A 20,000-nucleotide genomic window follows, 5' to 3' on the forward strand; every position below is an offset into this window, starting at 1 on the left:
AGCAGCATTTTAGCAGGTTCAATCTGGTGACTGCATTAATTGCTGGTTGACAAGTGGGAAAGGAATAAAATGGCAGTGAAATATAGCCTTAACATAATAATATGCAAAACACATGAAACAATGTTAAAAAAATGATATTCAATAACTCGTACCAATAATATATAACATTTCCTGTCTTTTTTGTCTGGAACAGACATTTTAAGATTCCATGATATTCCAGAGTAGTAGTATGCAGTGTAGCTGTTGTGACACTGTGTAAGGCAACAGTATACCAAAAATGGATCATGGAAGAGCAATTTGGAATGCTCTAAATAGGTAACATGCTCATTAAAGGGGGCTTATTATGAAAAAATAACTTTTATAAGGGGTTTTAACACAGTTGTATGTCAACAGTGTTTGAACATAGCCAGCCTCTAATGGTAAAATATATTAATTACATTTCCATTTTATAATCTTTGAAACATTTAGATTGATATTATCGCTTTGTACTTGTCATCAGAGAGGGAAAGTCCCGCCCATTAATAACGATCTGTCGTTCATTAGCATAGACAACCCTAAGTGAAATAGAAACAGAATAGCCGGGACATGACAGAACACTTCTTTTTATTTTTTTCGGTCTCCATTCCTGTAAATATACTAGTTTTGCTGATTGCAACAAATCCAGGAAGGGAGCCCTCATGCCAGTCACTCTCCACATAAACACGTCCTCATGCTTCCCAGTAAATGACAAATGTTATAGGAATCAGTATGATTTTCCTTTTAACTGTTAAGAAAAAAAAAAAAAATCGAGCACTGTCAGATTCCACAAAGGCACACTTGAGCTCTGTTTTTACTCACTCAATCATATTCTCACCTCATTTTGTGACCCCATATTGAGCGGAATTATATTTCACAGGGATAATGACTTTCCATGGTGTAATGACTGGCAGTCCATTTTCTTTTGAATATTTCATTTTTTATATTTATTATTTGTTTGAATATTTCTTAACTGTTTGTTAGGTTTTTTTGATATTGAGAATTATTTAAAAAAATATATCTTTAAATTGAATATATATATATATATATATATATATATATATATATATATATATATATATATATATATACATGTGTATGTATATGTATATTTATATATATATATATATATATATATATATATATATATATATATATATATTCAATTTAAAGATATATTTTTTTAAATAATTCTCAATATCAAAAAAACCTAACAAACAGTTAAAAAATATTCAAACAAATAATAAATATAAAAAATGAAATATTCAAAAGAAAATGGACTGCCAGTCATTACACCATGGAAAGTCATTATCCCTTATATATTAAAAAATCTTCTTTCTGTTAAACAGCACTTGAGAACTATTTGAAAAAGTACTGAAATGTATGAATTTAAAAGTGACAAGTATAAACTGATAAAAAGATTTGCTTACCATTCACCTAGCGCTTCCAGACATCTCATGCGACCCAAAATAAGCTCCGGATCATCTTTGTTCATGTCGATTTTTTTATCGTAGGCAACCAGAGCATCTTCCCACTCATGAAGTTTCTCATACCAGGTAGCCTGGATCTCCTGTAGAAGATGAAAACACAAAAGGATGACGGAAATGAATCAAAGTTTAAACACTTTATGGCATTCTCAAAGAAAATTGAAGGACTGAAAAAAAGTAGGGTGAGGGTTGAAAAAGACTTTCTCAAGAATCTAAATTTAGTTTCCCACAAATTCATCACGGCCCTGACAATTCAGGATTTCAACCTAAGACAATCACTTTCAAGGGAATGCAGACTGCTGAGTATGGATGGCTATCACTTGCTGTTCCAACATTTCATGGAAGGGAATAGCAACAGTTTGTTTGAAAATTGGCAGTGAGCCCATTGTGAACATCTGCCACAGCAACGGATGGCTCAGCAACATTTGAAAAAACACTTCACCAGGTCATATTTTATAAAGTAAAGTTAGTTTTTTTTAAGCTGTGATGAGGTTTGATGAACGAGAATGCAAATCTCATAAAGCGAAAAGAGCAATACACTCACAAGCCGGAATTATGAATGACGGCTGTATTGAAAGAACTGCTCAACAAATATAGCCTTTCAAAGTTTTGCAAATGCAGACAAAATAGATGACAAATATCAAATTACAGACTAAAAAGTCATGTTTTTTCCATAGACAATACACTAACTTCAATAAAAAATGTATGTGTAGAAAAGCAACTGACAAAAGGCTATGAAATCAGTCTAATGTGATGATTTTGTACTCAAGAAATATCTTTATTTAGCATTTTCAAAATGGCTTTCCATTTTAATGTGGCCCAATTTCACAATTTTTTAGCTAATTCACATGTAAACCGTGTGCACTTAACATGGTTTAAATTTATGAACTGATTGTTGAGTCTGGATATGTTAATCGTCATTCGTCATGCTTCGCTTTGCATCATATTTACATCATACATAACTGTACATTTGAATGCTTTAAGATTTTCTCTTTAACAAGGCTTTAGTGATTGGTTAGTTTAATGCATCCCTGGAGAAAGTGTCCCTTTTTCAAAATTACATCCATAATGTCAATATTAACAGATGATTCTGTTTAATTCCAATGATACAGATTAGAGCTGCTAGATTTACAACACATGAATTCATCGACCTCTCCTACACTACATGAAAATAAGAGGCTGTTTAACTGGGAGAGGAATAGAGAATTTGTTCTAGTTACATAAACAGTGTGTATCTATTATGAATATCTATAATAATCTGTTGTAAAATAAACATTATATCTGTTTTCTATAGACACCAGCAAGCATTTTACGAAGTACAAATGTTTTATTTTGCTAGTAAAATGGCAGCAACCTAAGGATTTGATTTTTAATCTTCATCTGGCTTGGCGGCAGCCATTGATGCAGGGTAGATTTTAATTTAACAGCTAACCAATGAAGCACTGAAAGCTCTAACCACATTGGTGGGATTGTTTGCTCCAGGAACCAGCCTAGACTTATCACATTGCTGTGATTGTATGCATCAAAGGTTTATGATTACAAAGTTGTTCCCCTGTTTTATTTACAGGGATGTGAGAGGTTTTAGTCAGTTACTAATAATGAACGCACTATTGACTGAGCAGATCCACCCCTGGCACACCTCCTACCACTCATTTTTTTTTTCCAAAGCTGTAACTTTGTCTTAAAGGTGCTGTATGTGAGTTTTCGACTCTTCTGAAGCATAAAAATACCATAATTTGTTTGAGGATATTTAAGAAACATGCTAAGTGGACATTCTTATTTATCTGAAAAACAATGCTGAAGTCACATATTCTGCTTTAAAATGTGAGTTATGTGCTGGAACGGCTGTCTTTGTTTTAGTTTTTAACCCTCCCAATACCAGTTTAACCAATTATATTTCAGCACCCCGGGTTGTCTTGATGGAAGACCACGTATTTCATTCATTCAGCCATGAAGCCTCTCAGAGTATGCGTCCGTGACCGAATGCGGTGGAAAGTAGCAGACTCCAAAATGAGACACACATTCAGAGTCCCACATAAAGTGATCATTAATTAGCAAATAATACAAATATTACGAACGTAAAAACATTAGGTGAGCAGGTTACATTGTAACCCCAAGTATTAATAACACACTACGTGATGGGATTTGCAGTGATAATTTGGCTATTTGCACCAGACGAAACACGACAGAAACTTTAAATACAGTTATTCAGAAGCACAGAATAGTGCACTTACTGCACCCCAGTGAAAATGGTAAGGTTTATAATCTAATTGATACATATTAAACCTCTTTAACATTATTAAATGTAGATGCTGGATCACTGATATGTGTTAGAGTCACAGTTCTTAAGTTTATTTTATTTACAAGATCTGGGGTGAACTATCTGCTGCTGCTTTCAGTAGTATGGCAATATATGTAACGTAAAGCGGCATTCAAACTCCCACTATTAGCATTAAACACTCAATAAATCACATGAGGTGTACATGAGATGATCATTGTCAGTTTATCCTTTTGTTCAGCTGCAAGACATATAAGTCATTTCTGAAACATAAATTTCAGGTGTTGGTTAGGACAAAAACTCCTTTTAATATGGAAAATATTCCTTCTATCGCATCGCGGCTTTTATTTAGAACACGACTTAAATCAGCCTTAAATCCTGTTGATGTTGTCAATCTGGCAACCTGCACTTGCGTGTGTTTTGAACCAGGCATGCAATATCATGTTCAACCACTGGGTGTCAAACATACATACTGCACCTTTAAAACTTTAAAAAACTAAAGACTTTTCAGAGCAAATATGGATTGAGTACTTCACAAGTGATCGAGAATAATATGAGATTAGTAAAGCTGGATTTATACTTTCGCCTGGTGCCGTATCGCACACCTCCACTGACTGCACGGGCACCTCGTGAAACGAACGAGGCTTTTACACTTGCTGCGTTTGCCGTTGTGATATTCTTTAAAACAACAGGAGCGGTCAAAAGAAACTGACCATAAAATCAGACGGATAAACAGAGAAGTAGAAAGTTTCTGGAACTACGTCAAATCATTCAAGACTTTAACTAATCATTTTTGTAAATTATTTTAATGATTATGCGGATTTTCATAACTGTTCAAGATTTTTTTTATCAAACTTTGATGCATCACTTGCTTTTGTTGTATATCTCGAACAGTTTTACTAATTAAAGTTTATTGAAATATTAATGAGAGGAGAATATGCGTTGCTCTTGAAAATATACAGTATACTTTATTATGGGAAGAATAAAAGCAAAAAAAAAAAAGCACACTTAGTAAAAAATACAGATTTTTTTTTAATTTAGCCCGCTCCACAATTCACACATTACTGTCTGGCTAGTTTCTTACTTATATGCTAAAAAGGCAATAATGATCCAACATTCCTGACCATTATCACCAGTAAAACCCAGAAAAACTAGGCATCAGTTTACTGTAAACCGATACGTTAAAATATTCCTTTTTAGTTATCAAAGAAATGATTTGTTCCTTAATAATAGTTTTGTAACTATTAAATTGTTTTAAATTTAAAATTGTAATATAAACATCAGTGTAAAACCTATGACTGTTGGAAAACATATTTCTGTAATTGTGTACCTGTGTCTCCACTTTTGCATGGCCTCTTTTGGTTTTAACAAACTTATCTCTCAGGTTTTTCCAAATCTTTTAACAAAAACTTTCCTCCTTTCTCACGGCTGTTGCAATTTCTAGCCAAGAATTATTGATCTGGTTATCTCTATGATCACGGATCTTAAAGAGTCTGTACAGTCGTACCTGTTTCAGACAAAATCTATTCAAAGTGTTTCATATTTAACTCAAATCAAACACGGCGGCATCTCAAAAAAAATCATGCACTCCACCGGCCGAAATCATGTCGCACGCACCCAAAGCGAACCTCCGCAAACATATCGATGACGTCACTAGTCAACTAGTGGACACGTTGAGTATAAACCAGGCTTATAGCAGCACAATCTCACTATATAACTAGGGTTTGGGTTTAAGTTTCTCTTTTAGTGTTGTCTAAAGTATCGAGTTCGGTACCTATCACTAAAACACCACTGATTGGCCATTATGTTCATGTCTTCAACAGAAATAACTGATTGGTTGTGAAGGTCATTCATTCATTCATTTTCCTTTATTCATCCTGGGTTGCCACAGCGGAATGAACCGCCAACTTATCCAGCATATGTTTTACACAGCAAATGCCATTCCAGCTGCAACCCAGTACACGGAAATATCAGAATCAGAATCAGAATCAGAATCGGTTTTATTGCCAAGTGTGCTTCACACACACAAGGAATTTGTTTTGGCTACAGAAGCTTCCAGTGTACATAAAGTGACAAGTGACAACACAAAATAAATCTGAAAAAATAAAATAATAATAATAAAAAATGATGAACATTAAACAGATGCGGTTAGTGAATAAACCTGGATGTCCATACATACTCATTCACACTCATACACTACGTCCAATTTAGTTTATCAGTTCACCTATAGCGCATGTCTTTGGACTGTGAGCGAAACCAGAGCACCCGGAGGAAACCCACGCAAACACATGCAGTCCACACAGAAATGCCAACTGAACTAGCTGGGACTCGAACCTACAACCTTCTTGCTGTGAGGCGACAGTGCTAACCACTAAGCCACCGTGTTGCCTGGTAGTGAAAGTCATTAGTTTTAAAGTCGCGTTGATCAGCTGATCTGTCTGTGAGCTGACATACAAGCGATCCATGGATGGACTGACTGATCTGATTTGAAATGCTCCAATGTCTGTGCATCTCCATTTTCACTCGATGACCAGCGGTGAACTGATGACAATCACGGCCAATCATAGCGAATTCTGTTGAGCATGTGAACACAATGGCCATTCAGCTGTGTTTAAGAACGTGCTCAACAGCAACGGACATTTTCAAAATTTCTGTGTCAAACTCGATGCTTTTGACAACCATATTCTCTTTACAGATTTTTAGATGTGACATGTGGAAGGCCACTTATGAGGGTTTAAATCTCTTACCAATTCTCCAAAGTGTTTCATGGCGTACTCCAGCACTCCTGATGCGGCCTCTGGCTGCTGGAGCTTATTATTGATGCTGGGGAAAAAAAGAACGCAACGGTTTAGTCCAAAAACACTCAACTTTATGTGCTTTACAGAAAGAAATGAACCAAAAGGACACAACAATTATATACAGTGCTCAAAACACCTCACAAATCTCTCATTTTAGTTAATATTTTCAATAGGAGACTTTACATTATATTTGTGCATATACATTTGATTAGTCAGTACTGAAGCCATATCTGGAGCTTATCTAACAAAATAAATTATTATAACGGTCCAAAATTAGTACACCCAAATCTATATGTTAGGGAAAATATTATTAATTATTAAACTGAAGAGAAACAAAATATATATACAATTTAGTAATTTTTTGTAATATTTTTTCCAATATTTCACATGAATTTAAATGTATCTTTCTATTTCTAAATATGTTTGGTGACAAAAATATTACTTTAATAAATATATTTGTTTAATAAATCTGTTTTGTTTAAATGTACCAACATATATAACCTATTCACTGAGAAATGGATTAAAATATTCATTAACAAAATATGGCGTACTCAAATATGTTGAGCACTATATAACTGTCAATATACAGTAATAAAGTACATTTCTACAGTAGATTATATTTCTATTCAAAGACCTTGAGGCATTTGTATAGTCTACAGTGTAACTCTAAAGTTCATCAATGACATTTTGGTTTCTGAAAACCAGTAAGGAAACGCAAGCTTGTAACGTAAAACCACTAACATCGCCAAGTAGATGAGCAATTAGCCAGTAAATTTTCACAATAAATGATCTGTCAGCTATTTTACTGTTATTTTTATGATCCTTCTAATGACAATTCAAAAAAAAAAAAAACATCCCATCTGGAAGCACTTGTGTGTAACCCGTCTGAAGTTTTCCATGACTGCCAGACTACAATACAGCTGCTTTTACAAGGATAAGGGAATCCCAGAGAGCGCAAAATGATGCCTTGAATTCAAACCAAAATACTCATACATAACTAATTACTAACGCAATAATATTTGTAATATCAATCAAAAACATTTATGTAACCACAAGAAAGAAAAAGCCATTATGACATTACTGACCCTATGAAACTTTGCGGGATAATCAGCCGAGTGCTCTTTGGGTACACATGTGTTTTATTCCATTGTTGACAATATGCAACCGGACCAACATTTTTAACTTTAAAAAAACATGCAGGAATACAAAAACATCTTGATTACAAAAGAAGATAGACTGACAAATGTTATTGTAAAATCAACTGCTGTGAAAAGTAGGCCAGTGAAAGGACAGTTCAACACAGAAATATGGTGATAATAAACTGAATACACATTAAATTGAATAATTTTGATAAATTAAGAAAAAAATCGTTTAAAAAAAAAAATCGAATTTAAACATTACTATTAGGTGTAAAGCATTTAACAAGAACTGTGCATACTGTAATCATACAACAAGATATTATATTATATTAAAATATATTATTATATTATTATTATTATTATATTATATTATATTATTATTGTTATATTATATTATATTAAAATATATTATATTATATTATATTATATTATATTATATTATATTATATTATATTATATTATATTATATTATATTATATTATTATATTATATTATATTATATTATATTATATTATTATATTATACTAAAATATATTAATAGGCATCCGCTGCGTAAAACATGTGCTGGATAAGTTGCCGGTTCCCTCCACTGTGGCGACCCCGGATTAATAAAGGGACTAAGCCGAAAAAGAAAATGAATGAATGAATGAAAATAAATAAATAAGTGCTTCCCAGTGACGGGTTGCAGCTGAAAGGGCATCTGCTGTGTAAAACATATGCTGGATAGGTTGGCGGCTCATTCCGCTGTAGTGACCCCAGATTAATAAAGGGACTAAGCCCAAAATAAAATGAATAAAATAAAATAAAATAAAATAAAATAAAATAAAATAAAATAAAATAAAATAAAATAAAATAAAACAAAATAAAACAAAATAAAATAAAATAAAATAAAAAAGTTGCTTTGGATAAATATGTCTTCAAAATGAGCAAATGCAAATGTAAATAAAAAAGGAAAAATATGACAATTTTTTTGTTTTTGCAGGTGAAGAAAGGTCAAATCAGAATTCTCATTAGACATATGACTGTATTTGGTACAAGAAATAAGCCTCCTTCAGCCTTCAAATGTAAGAAAAGCATGTGTGACTTGCAATGACCGAAAGAGAACCCTCAATGGAACATTTGCACTTCTGCTCATAAGCCAAAATTGGTGTCTCTTTCCTGCTTTTTAAAGGCCCTTGGGGCAACATACTTACTAGGTGAGCTCAGACTAAACGTTCTAAGGCATTTAAAAAAGTGGAAAAAACAAGTAAGAAAGAATGTGCTTACATCTTATGAATTGTAATGTGTACAGTGAAATGTACAGTATGACACACTTTAATAGCTGTTTCCATCCACCTATTTTTATGCACATTTTGTAATATTGCATAAAGAAATGCAAAATCCCAAGATTCGAATACATTTTGAGAATGCTCATAAAATAACTTAGTTGAATACTTTTTTTATCTAGTAAGAAAAAATGAGCATAAACTATAATGAAAACACATTTTACAGAATAAATTCCAGCATGTGCATCAAAAAGTCATGTGATTTTGTTTTAACAGATCATTGGATGATAAAAATGGATGCGATGGGACAATATTAATGGACAAACCAGTGGTCCATACCATAATGTAAAACATCTGCATTGTTGTTTTGGTCATCCTAAAATGACTAGGCAAAAAAAATCCATCATCAAAGTGGTCTTGACTGTCTGCGCTCCCAAAGAGCATCTCACGCCTCCAAAAGCCACCACAAATTCACTGCGTGTTAGCAAATTCTTTTCAATTGAATTTGTTTATTGTCATGTGCACAATAAGCAAACACGTTTCCCTGTACAACAAAATTCTTACTTTGCCGTCCACCGTGAAGTCATACAAATAACATACACATCATACAAGACACACATAAATACACATATATACACAGAAGTGACAGAGGTATAACTATAAAATGTAAATATTTAAATATCTATAAATGTATACTGATTGTGGAGTAATGTAAACAGAGGTAAACAATGTATAGTAGTTCTTAAAATTGTGCTTATTATGCAAAAAGTGCCTAGTGCAATTGGCTTACGTGAAAACAATATTAGAACAATATTTATTAAATAAGAAAAATATAAGCAATATACTGTATGTGTATATATATATATATATATATATATATATATATATATATATATATATATATATATATATATATATATATATATATATATATATATATATATATATACAGTACACCTTACTAGTACCGGGTTGGGCCACCTTTTACCTTCAGAACTGACTTAATTCTCTGTGGCACAGAATAAACAAGGTACTGGAAATATTCCTCAGAGATTTTAGTCCATATTGACATGATAGCATCATGCAGTTGCTGCAGATTTGTCTGCTGGATATCCATGATGTGAATCTCCCATTCCACCACATCCCAAAGGTGCTTTTTTGGATCGAGTCTGGTGACTGTGGAGGCCATTTGAGTACAGTGAACTCATTGTCATGTTCAAGAAACCAGTCTGAGATGATTGGCGCTTTACGACATGGTGCATTATCCTGCTGGAAGTAGCCATCATAAAGAGATGAACATGGTCAGCAACAATACTCAGGTAGGCTGTGGCCTTGACACAATGCTCAATTGGTACTAATGGGCCCAAAGTGTGCCAAGAAAACATCCCCCACACCATTACACCACTAGCAGCCTGAACCGTTGATACAAGGCTGGACGGATCCATGCTTTCATGTTGTTGATGCCAAATTCTAACCCTACCATCTGAAGGTCGCAGCAGAAATCGAGACTCATCAGACCAGGCAACGTTTTTCCAATCTTCTATTGACAAATTTTGGTGAGTCTGTGCAAATTGTAGCCTCAGTTTCCTGTTCTTAGCTGACAGGAGCGGCAACCGGTGTGGTCTGCTGCTGCTGTAGCCCATCCACCTTAAGGTTGGATGTGTTGTGTGTTCAGAGATGCTCTTCTGCATATCTTGGTTGTAACAAGTGGTTAATTGAGTTACTATTACCTTTCTATCAACTGGAACCAGTCTGACCATACACCTCTGACCTCTGGCATCAAGAACTGCCACTCACTAGATATTTTCTCTTTTTTGGACCATTCTCTGTAAACCCTAGAGATGGTTGTGCGTGAAAATCCCAGTAGATCAACAGTTTCTGAAATAATCAGACCAGCCCGTCTGGCAGCAACAACCTTGCCACGTTCAAAGTCACTTAAATCACCTTTCTTTCCCATTCTGATGCTCGGTTTGAGCTGCAGCAGATCGTCTTGACCATGTCTACATGCTTAAATGCATTGCGTTGCTGTCATGTGATTGGCTGATAATAATAAAGTGACCGGTGATTGTGTGTTATATATAAGCAAATTCTGTTTTTCTTTTAGATATTGGCTGCCAATTTTATTCTCATTGACTCATTGGAAGGAAAAGCTGCTTCATTTGCAAATCTTTTATGTGATAAATTTTTTTCGCATCTTTGGACAAACAGCTAGTGTCATAATAGTCATAATTAATGACGTTGATAAATTTGAAGGAAAAGCATAAGGTGCATCTCAAATACTTGCGCACTGTTCTACGCCATTTTGTAGTATAAATAGGGCAAGTATTGTACACTTAAAATGTGAAAATGAATAAGTGCACTTTAAATACCTCAATGATGCACTTATTCAACCGATAAAAAGAAGTTTGGAATGTTGAACATTTCATAGATTCAATGCTTGCAGCTCATATTTCGGAAGCGAAGAACCTGTTGGGCGCTGAAGTTGGATTACTTTTATTATTTTGCTTTGTGGAAATGATTGCCACCTCCCGATGGTGAATGTGGTTGTACTCATGACTGGTACTAATTGGTAGGTTGGTCATTTATTTCACCATCTTGGCAACTGTTAAATGTTCACTGGTAAAAACTTTAAATTTTCATTTAGTAAAAAAAAAAAAACCCTCAACACTACGTGGTTGAGTGTATAGACCATTTCAATATGGCAATATCGTTGGTCCATGAACAGTTCCTGCTTGACCCTTTTCAGAACTGTAACAATTGGTGATTCTGTCATAACAAATGTTAACGCAGCTGTCATAAAAAAATATATCAATATGTGGACCCTTTTGGATCTTCAGAAATTAAAAATATAAAACAGGAAATGCATTAGGACCTATAAAAATGGTCTATAAATGCATAGTGTATGGTGTGTCAACAATACAGTACAGGAGCTGCTGAAATTGACAGTGTTTCAGTGCCTAAAAGCTTCAGAAAATGCCATGGCAAACAAAAAACAAGATTAATTAAGAACCTTCAACAACAAAAATTCCTTGTTGCTGTTCAATGTTGCGGATAAAGACTGTCTAAACACATCAACTGTAGTAATGATTTGGAAAGGTAGTGGTGTTTTGTATTTGCCAGGAAACAAACTCATGTTTAAAAGTCCCCAGGCTACTACCAAGATGACTTTCAAAGAAAAATTGGAGGATTTGGCTGCTTTCTGAAAAGCTTTCATTTGATTCCAAGATGTTTTAGTTTGTCAGTGCTCGGCTCTTGGCTACTGTCTTCTTTTTAAACTTTAATATCAAAACGGCTCATGCGAATGATTAAAAATTTGGCTGTTATTAATGTCAACTCACATGAAGTACATTTCAATGATGTACTCACTGCAACATCAATCTTCTAAAGTCTCTCAATGTTGAACTTGTTTGGTAAATTATCCTTAACACTGAATCTGTTTTTATATCAAACATAGCATTGCAGATACAGCAAAAATATTATCATAATATCATGTTTCATATCATTCTGTATCAATAATTATGATTTTTTTTTACAATCCCTTTAGGGATTTTTTTAATTTATTTAATCACTTTATTTTAATTGACCAACATTACTAAGGCAGATAGTTTTAATAGACAAAAACAAAAAATGGACATAAATATATGCTAACTTATGTCTTATAATAAAATAAATATAAGTGTTAAAGAGACTCTTAAACTTGATAAATAAAATGTTACAAAGTGTGTGCAATGGTAAAGTGTAAACCTTGAACAATCAAAGCAAACTTTAAGGTAGATCAACATCTGTAAAATGTCAATAATAATAATACAGAAAACCTCAAACTGTAAACAAAACAAGTTATGATAATCAAATCTGAGCATTAAAGTAAAGAAACCAGCCATCATTGTTCAAATACATATTACAAATTGTGAAGTTGTATGACTATATGACCCCCTATGCTACATTTTTTTCAGATGGGGAGCTAGTGGCTGGGATGCACAAAAAAGAAACCAAAAATCCACTCTGGCGACATCCTTACATGCTTTTTATTAACATATGAATACGATTTTTATTCCTCTCAGTGTGAAGTATTCTCTATGTTTATATTTTCAAAAAGTATGTAGTAGTGTGCAGTAAACATGAGGCAGGCTAAACTGGGTTTGTGTAAGATGAGAAGCCTGCACAGGAACAACACTAGGAGAAGGCTATGCTGAAGAATGACTGATTATGTAAAATAACTGAATATGTAAAGCACTGATTATATATGTTAAATAATCATATGAATCTATAAGTGTAAAAGGTATTCATATGTGTAAAAGGTATTCAGGAGAGTGAGTAACATATTATCAAGGTAATGTACCATCATGTAAACACTTAGGGGCCCTATCACACACCCGGTGCAAGTTGCGACGCAATTGTTGTTTGCTAGTTTCAGCTTGGCGCAAGAGTCGTTTTGACGTTTTGCGACACGCTGTTTAAATAGCAAATGCATTTGCGCTCATATGTGCGCCCATAGGCGTTCTGATCTAAAAAGGAAGGTGCATTGCTGGCGCGTTGCTATTTTGAGAAACTATAATGGACAGTTCTGTAGACCAGAACAAAGCTGGTCTATTGTCCAGCGCAGAGCTCGTTAGTCGTGCGCCTCGCTTACACACTGCTTAATACACACAGGATGTACAGCAATATGCAACTATCTTTACAAATGAAAAAGAATTAAAATATTAAGTATATAAATATGATATAATAAGGATAAATATAGGATATAAATATAAATTATTTAAATATTCTAAAACATATTATTTTCTAGCCTACATAAATATAAAAACCATACTTTCATGCCTTCATCTCGGGGGGCTTTTTCAGTTTATTCATGACAATTTGTATAATGTTATTATTATTATTAGCAGTATTATTTATTATATGCATATTTATATTTGTTTTATTAAAAACAAGCTTAGATTTGTACAGCTGTCAGGTTTTAGACCATATGGGGCATAGCATGTGTAACTCCGTTTTTTGAACACACTTCGTTATTATTGTTCATTTATTCGTTTGGTGGAAATTAGAACTGAATTTAGAAATAGTTTTGAAACAAATCTTTGCGCTTAACAAACAAAATTAATTATTTATAGTCTAATTGATGTCTGTGGTACAAGGTTTCTCTATCCACGAGAGTGAAAGAGAAAATAAAAAATAAGGAGGAGGCTCATCTCTCATTCTCATGCTGTAGATGCTCTGTTTAACTGTTTTCTTGTTAGTGAAACGCTCAGTTTTTCCACTTACAAAGTCTGCCATAGCAAATGCGCTATGGCGCGACGCATCTGACTCTTAAAGGGAATGGGAGATGAGATTGGTTTATTCTCAAAACACACCTATAACTCATTAAGAAAATAAGCTCAACCCTTTTAGACCATGAGCCACGGCGAAAAGCGGATTTTTCCGTCCTTATATTAGCAAAAGTGGATTCTGACACGCCCTTAATGTGTTTGCGCCCTGCGCTTTGTCCATGGATCGGCAAAATAGATCCCTTAGTTCTTTTGCATAAATTGCATCTATGAAGGTACATCACTGGTGTCAAAACAGTTGCTTACGTTGACCTGAGCAAGCTGGCAGAGAGCCAAAAAAATAACATATACATAACACAGGACCATATATGTGCGGAGCAAGAACACACAAAGGTGAAACTGCATGTATAAAAGCAGGATGATGGTGACAAAACACTTCAGATTGTTTAGGGGAGACTTCAGGTTGTCCTGAAGGGCTGTTTTTAGACATCTCAGCTTTATTTTGGAATAAAGTCTATTTTCTGGTATCCAAAAACCTCCAGTGTTTAACTGATGAAAAGGTCGGCAACTATGACACAATCTACTCAATGCTGCTTGTCACGGCACTCATTTTCGCATGGTATTTACTCTGTGATACATTGTTCTGTTATAAATAACCATTACTGTAGTTCTTCTACTTCATGATTTCATGTTTAATGCAACGTCTTAATAGACAGCTCGTTGTAATGGTTTCTAGTATATGAGGATTTCTTTAATAACCTGTAATGTTTTTCTTCCATCATCTTGTTTAATGTAGCAATGACGAGAGGTCTCTGACTCATATTTTTCCATTAAGAACACCTCCTGTGTTTCGAAGTTCTGTGCCTGATAAGCTGTGCCTGGTTTCCTCCAGACATGATCCTTGGGATTAAAGACACACAGTTGAACCTTTGTTTTACCAGACTAGAGAATACTGTTCTCATAGTATATATATATATTTTTTTTGTGGGGGGTGGAGGGTAGGGGGGTTGTTGGGGGGTGCTGGGGCTACAGATCACACAGTCTGACCCAGGACTACACCAGAACCAGATCTGCCACAGAACTTTCCTTTATACTGTATACAGTATGTTCAGCAGTAGCAGTAGCTATCCATCATTTCGACTATATTAAATCTACCAGAATTAGTGGTCAGATTATGGTAAAACTCACTGCCATGTTCACCTTTAGCCTAAGAATGATGAAACACTCCGGATGTTATGAACTTTCTTGAAAAATCCAAGCTTTCAGAAGCAGAAAAATATGGTTAACCAACCCACAGTGCAATGAATGAAAACAATCCAGATGTCCAAATGTTTAAATGTTTCCAGTTTTCTCCTCTCGTGGCACGTGACTCTTTCCCCATTCAGCTCAGGGTCAGTTGCGATTATATAATTGAAGTAGGGTGGACCCAAAACTTCTTGCCAATCACTTCATTCCTCTAGTAATATTCATGAAAGGTCTGACATGCAGCACAGACAACAGTTTCCATTTGATTGCTTACAGTGCAATAGTGGCATTTTTCCAACATGTGCTATTTCTGGCACAAAGTGCTAGTGGCCCTCCCAGTGGTTTGACCACAAACACCCCTGAAAGAAGTGAGATTGTGTTATATAATATTATGTAAGGCCCTGATCACACCAAATGTGTTTTTGCCTTTTTTTTAAATTGTGTTCTAATTGGGAGTGAGTGTTTTGCAAGTTATTTATTCACAATATACAGTTGAAGTCAGAATTATTAGCCCTTCGGAATTACCGCATTAGCCCCCCCTGTATATTTTGCCCCCAATTTTTTCCAAACATAATAGTTTTAATAAGTAATTTATAATAACTGATTTCTTTTATCTTTTTTCATGATGACACTACATGGTATTTTACTAGATATTTATAGTTTAAAGTGTATTCAGTTCAGTTAGTATTCAGTTTAAAGTGAAATTTAAAGGCTTGATTAGGTTAATAACTAGGCAAGTTGGGATAATTAAGCAAGTCATTGAATAATGATGGTTTGTTCTGTAGACAATCGGAAAAAATATTGTTTAAGGGGCTAATAATATTGACCATAAAATGTTTAAAAAAAATAAAAACTGATTTTATTCTAGCTGAAATAAAACAAATAAGACTTTCTTCAGAAGAAATAATATTATAGGTAATACTGTGAAAAATTACTTGCTCTGATAAACAATTTGGTAAATATTTGGAAAGTTCAAAAATTCACAGAAAGGCTAATAATTTTAATGTAAACTGTAAATCCGTCATGTTTTTGACAGAGTGCTCTGTGTGCCTGCAGATAAAAAAAATGTACTCTGTGCAGAAAAAGAACCCAGCATCACCCGCTCCATCACCAAGTCCATTGATACAGTGGTGGCCTAGCATTTAATCTGCTTTGAGAAACAGTTTAACTATGACAAATGCAATTCAGGATGCAAAATTTTATTTAAAAAATGCATTTAAGACCTCTAAAGCAGCAGATCCCAACAGGGGGGTCCCGGCCAACAATGGGGCCTTAACGAGCTCTGTGGGGGGGTCGCGTCCTTATTAAAAAAAATTTGCAGTGGACAATTAGGAGAATGATCATGTTGCCTTTGGTTCAATTTATCCCCTGGCTGACCAAAAATGTGTAATTCATCCTCCACAAAAAGACTCACTGATTCGCCTTCAGCAGCTAATAGTAATGTCCCAAGCATACTGGACCCAGGTGAAGAAGCTCCAAACATTTCGGGTCACAACGCCAAGCACCAAGATAGTTACCTGAACTATGTTTTTTAAGGAGATTTCACCTTTAATGACAGGACAGCGGAGATTAAAAGACAGCAAAGTGTGGGGAGCAGAGAGTGGGGAAGGATCGGCAAAGGACCCCGAGCCGGGAATCGAACTCAGGTCACCGCGAGCACCTGGGTGCTATATGTCGATGCACTAACCACTAGGCTATTGGCGCCGACCTGAACTATGGCTTTATTTAATTTTCTCAAGGCAAAGAGTCCCTGACCCGGCCACAGTGCATTATCTGCACCAAAGTTCTTGTTAACGAATGCAGAAGGTCGTCCAAATTAATAAGACATTTACAGACAACTTCTATATTTTACATTAGGTTTTTATTTGTGCATAAACATATCTAGATATAGTAATAAACATATCGTTTGTTTGAAAACAATCTTTTTTTTGATATACCTACTGCAAACTTATATGAGTGATAATATCAATAAATGTGGAGGGGGGCCTTACAATATTTTCCGGGGGAAAAGGGGGTCACAGGCAAAAAGGTTGGAAACCACTGCTCTAGAGTATATTTTTATGAAGTGATGCGAGGTAGATGCCATGTTGCCTTTATAAATACAATCACATCTGGCTCTTAAACTCTGTAATAGCCTTCTCTGGGTTGTTTGGGACTCACTATTTGTGAAATGTTTGATTCTTTTTGGGGGGCAAAAGCAAACACGAACAACAGTCAAACGCACACACAAACATAAAAGCTTAATTATGAGGTATTTGTCAGTTCTGCTGGAATCGTAAACACTTATACTTGATAATATGTAGTTAACAGCATCTCCTGTTGCATTCATTGTGCAGGGCCTTCAGTTCTAGATCTATTCCGTGCTGCTGTTTGATGACTACAAATCAAAATCTGCTGTTGTTTTTGAGCGCAACAGTAAATGGTGGACCTCGTAAACACTAAACTGCTGGCACTTCTGATATGAATTTAATAAAACAATCTTTTTCCTCCCTTCCCACCACCTTAGGCTTGCTAACTAGACGAATTAAGCATCATGGATGGACATTATAGCCGATACTTGTTTAAACTCCTTCTTGGTTGACAATATGACCAAAATATCTCTAATTTTCCTTTGCAGTCCAACTTGGCAATAAGTGATTATTATCACTGGAGTGAAAAAAACCAAATGCACTTTCATAAAATAAATAATTATATGTATTTGTTTTCTTTCTGTGATTGGAAATAGGGTATGATTGATTTTGAACACGCTCAAAAAGAGATGTTTTTTGGCTTGATTTATTTATATAAAAATAGGATTTAGTCAACACATATATGGATCTTTGAAGAAACACTAATACAGGCTTTCTGCGGGTTTCACAAAGTCAAATTTAAGACTTTTTAAGACCATTATGAAATAAATTTCAGACTTACACAGGTCTAAATGCTAAGAATTTGTTTTAATAGTCTAGTTGAGGCAGTAAAAAAGATTCTTATTTGCCCCATCAAACAAACAAAAAATCTAATCAAATGTAGTTATTTTTTTGCCACTTTAACTTTTCTTTGAAAAAAAAGACACATTTTAAAAACTATAATAAACTAAATTTACAGTATGTACAGCAGTCTGTTCAGGTCAGTGTACTTATCAGGTAGACATAAATACATAACTTTTTGAGAACGTTTTATCAAATATTACTGGAAGAAAGACAATTAAACCATATTGATAAATGGAGTAAAACTTAACATTTATGTTGAAAGATTTATTGACATGGATTGGTGGTGATTGGATGGATGTTGTCCCGATTGGGTAGGTTTACATAGCCAAAGAAAAATGAAGTACTGTTTAAAACGATTAAAGACGTACAACACAATATTTCAGTGAATTTAAGGGCTTTAAGGCCTAAAATTTTGTTTTTGAAATTTAAGACCTCACAGATACCCTGAAATATATTTTAAATACAAAAAATTACACTAAAGCAGTAAGTAAAAAACAAAAAAAAAAAATTACTTTTCTAGATGGCATGAATAATATAGCACAATTGTATGATAGCATTGGTTGTAGCTAGTTTGAACTGTGTCACTGGTTGCATGCAGGAGTTTCTGCATTACATTATTGCACTACATTGGCTCTCTATTTACACTGCATAGGGATCCAAACAGATCACAAATCATCCATTTATCCCTTAGTAAGAAATCAGAATGGGTTGCATAAGACACCAGATGTAAGCAGTAAAGCCTTCAGTCATTCCCATGACATAATTTTCATCACTAGATCTGTCCATGGACATCTGCTCACACTATCTGCATGCAGGCCTGGTTTTGTTCTTTGTTCGTTCGAGAAATTGATTTTCGATCGATTATGATATTTCTATACTTATTTTTTTACAAGAAGATGGTTTTGTTTGATTTAAAAACAATAATCTGCTCACTTCCAATTCCTTACACACACCACTCGAAGCTAAAATAATCATTAAAGGGATAGTTCACCAAAAAATAAAAACTCCCTGTTAGTTTATCCACCCACAAATCATTCAAGATGTAGGTGACTTGTCTTCTTCAGAAGAAGATTTTGAGCTGAATCTGTGGTCTTGGTCATTTATATAATGGCAGCAAATGGGTTTTTAGAATAATATAGCGCAATTGTATGATAGCATTGGTTGTAGCTAGTTTGAACTGTTTCACTGGTTGCATCCAGGAGTTAAACCTAAACATACAAATAAATCAAAATCATTAGCCATGGCTCCTGATGATTCACTGAGGTCTTGTGAAGCGAAATGATGGGTCCGTGTAAGAAATTGTACACTATTTACAATATAATTAGCTTTAATCCACAGCCTGTTCAAACAGTCCACTGTATGTCTGCAAATGTAATCCATTTGTAGTCTGAACTGTTTTGGTGACAAAATCATGGGACGAGAGGTCAGGTGATGCTGTTTGTTGATAGATATTGATAGATATATTCAGTTATGTTGATAGATATTGTTGATTACTTTCGTTATCAAAAGCGTACGGACTACAATTAGACGACAGTAC

At 34.5% G+C, this 20,000-nt stretch overlaps 1 protein-coding gene across 1 annotated transcript in view; it reads right to left on the reverse strand.

Moving 5' to 3' along the window:
* Positions 1-20,000, reverse strand: part of mtor (mechanistic target of rapamycin kinase) — a 269,916-nt gene that overhangs the window by 128,285 nt on the left and 121,631 nt on the right. The window contains exons 29-30 of the mRNA XM_056463247.1: positions 6,528-6,603; positions 1,446-1,585 (exon numbers count right to left, since the gene is read on the reverse strand). Of these exons, the coding sequence (XP_056319222.1) occupies positions 1,446-1,585; positions 6,528-6,603 (216 nt within the window). The remainder of the gene's footprint in view (positions 1-1,445; positions 1,586-6,527; positions 6,604-20,000) is intronic.

The sequence above is a fragment of the Danio aesculapii genome, chromosome 8, assembly GCF_903798145.1.
Source record: "Danio aesculapii chromosome 8, fDanAes4.1, whole genome shotgun sequence".
Classification (NCBI taxonomy): Eukaryota; Metazoa; Chordata; class Actinopteri; order Cypriniformes; family Danionidae; genus Danio; species Danio aesculapii.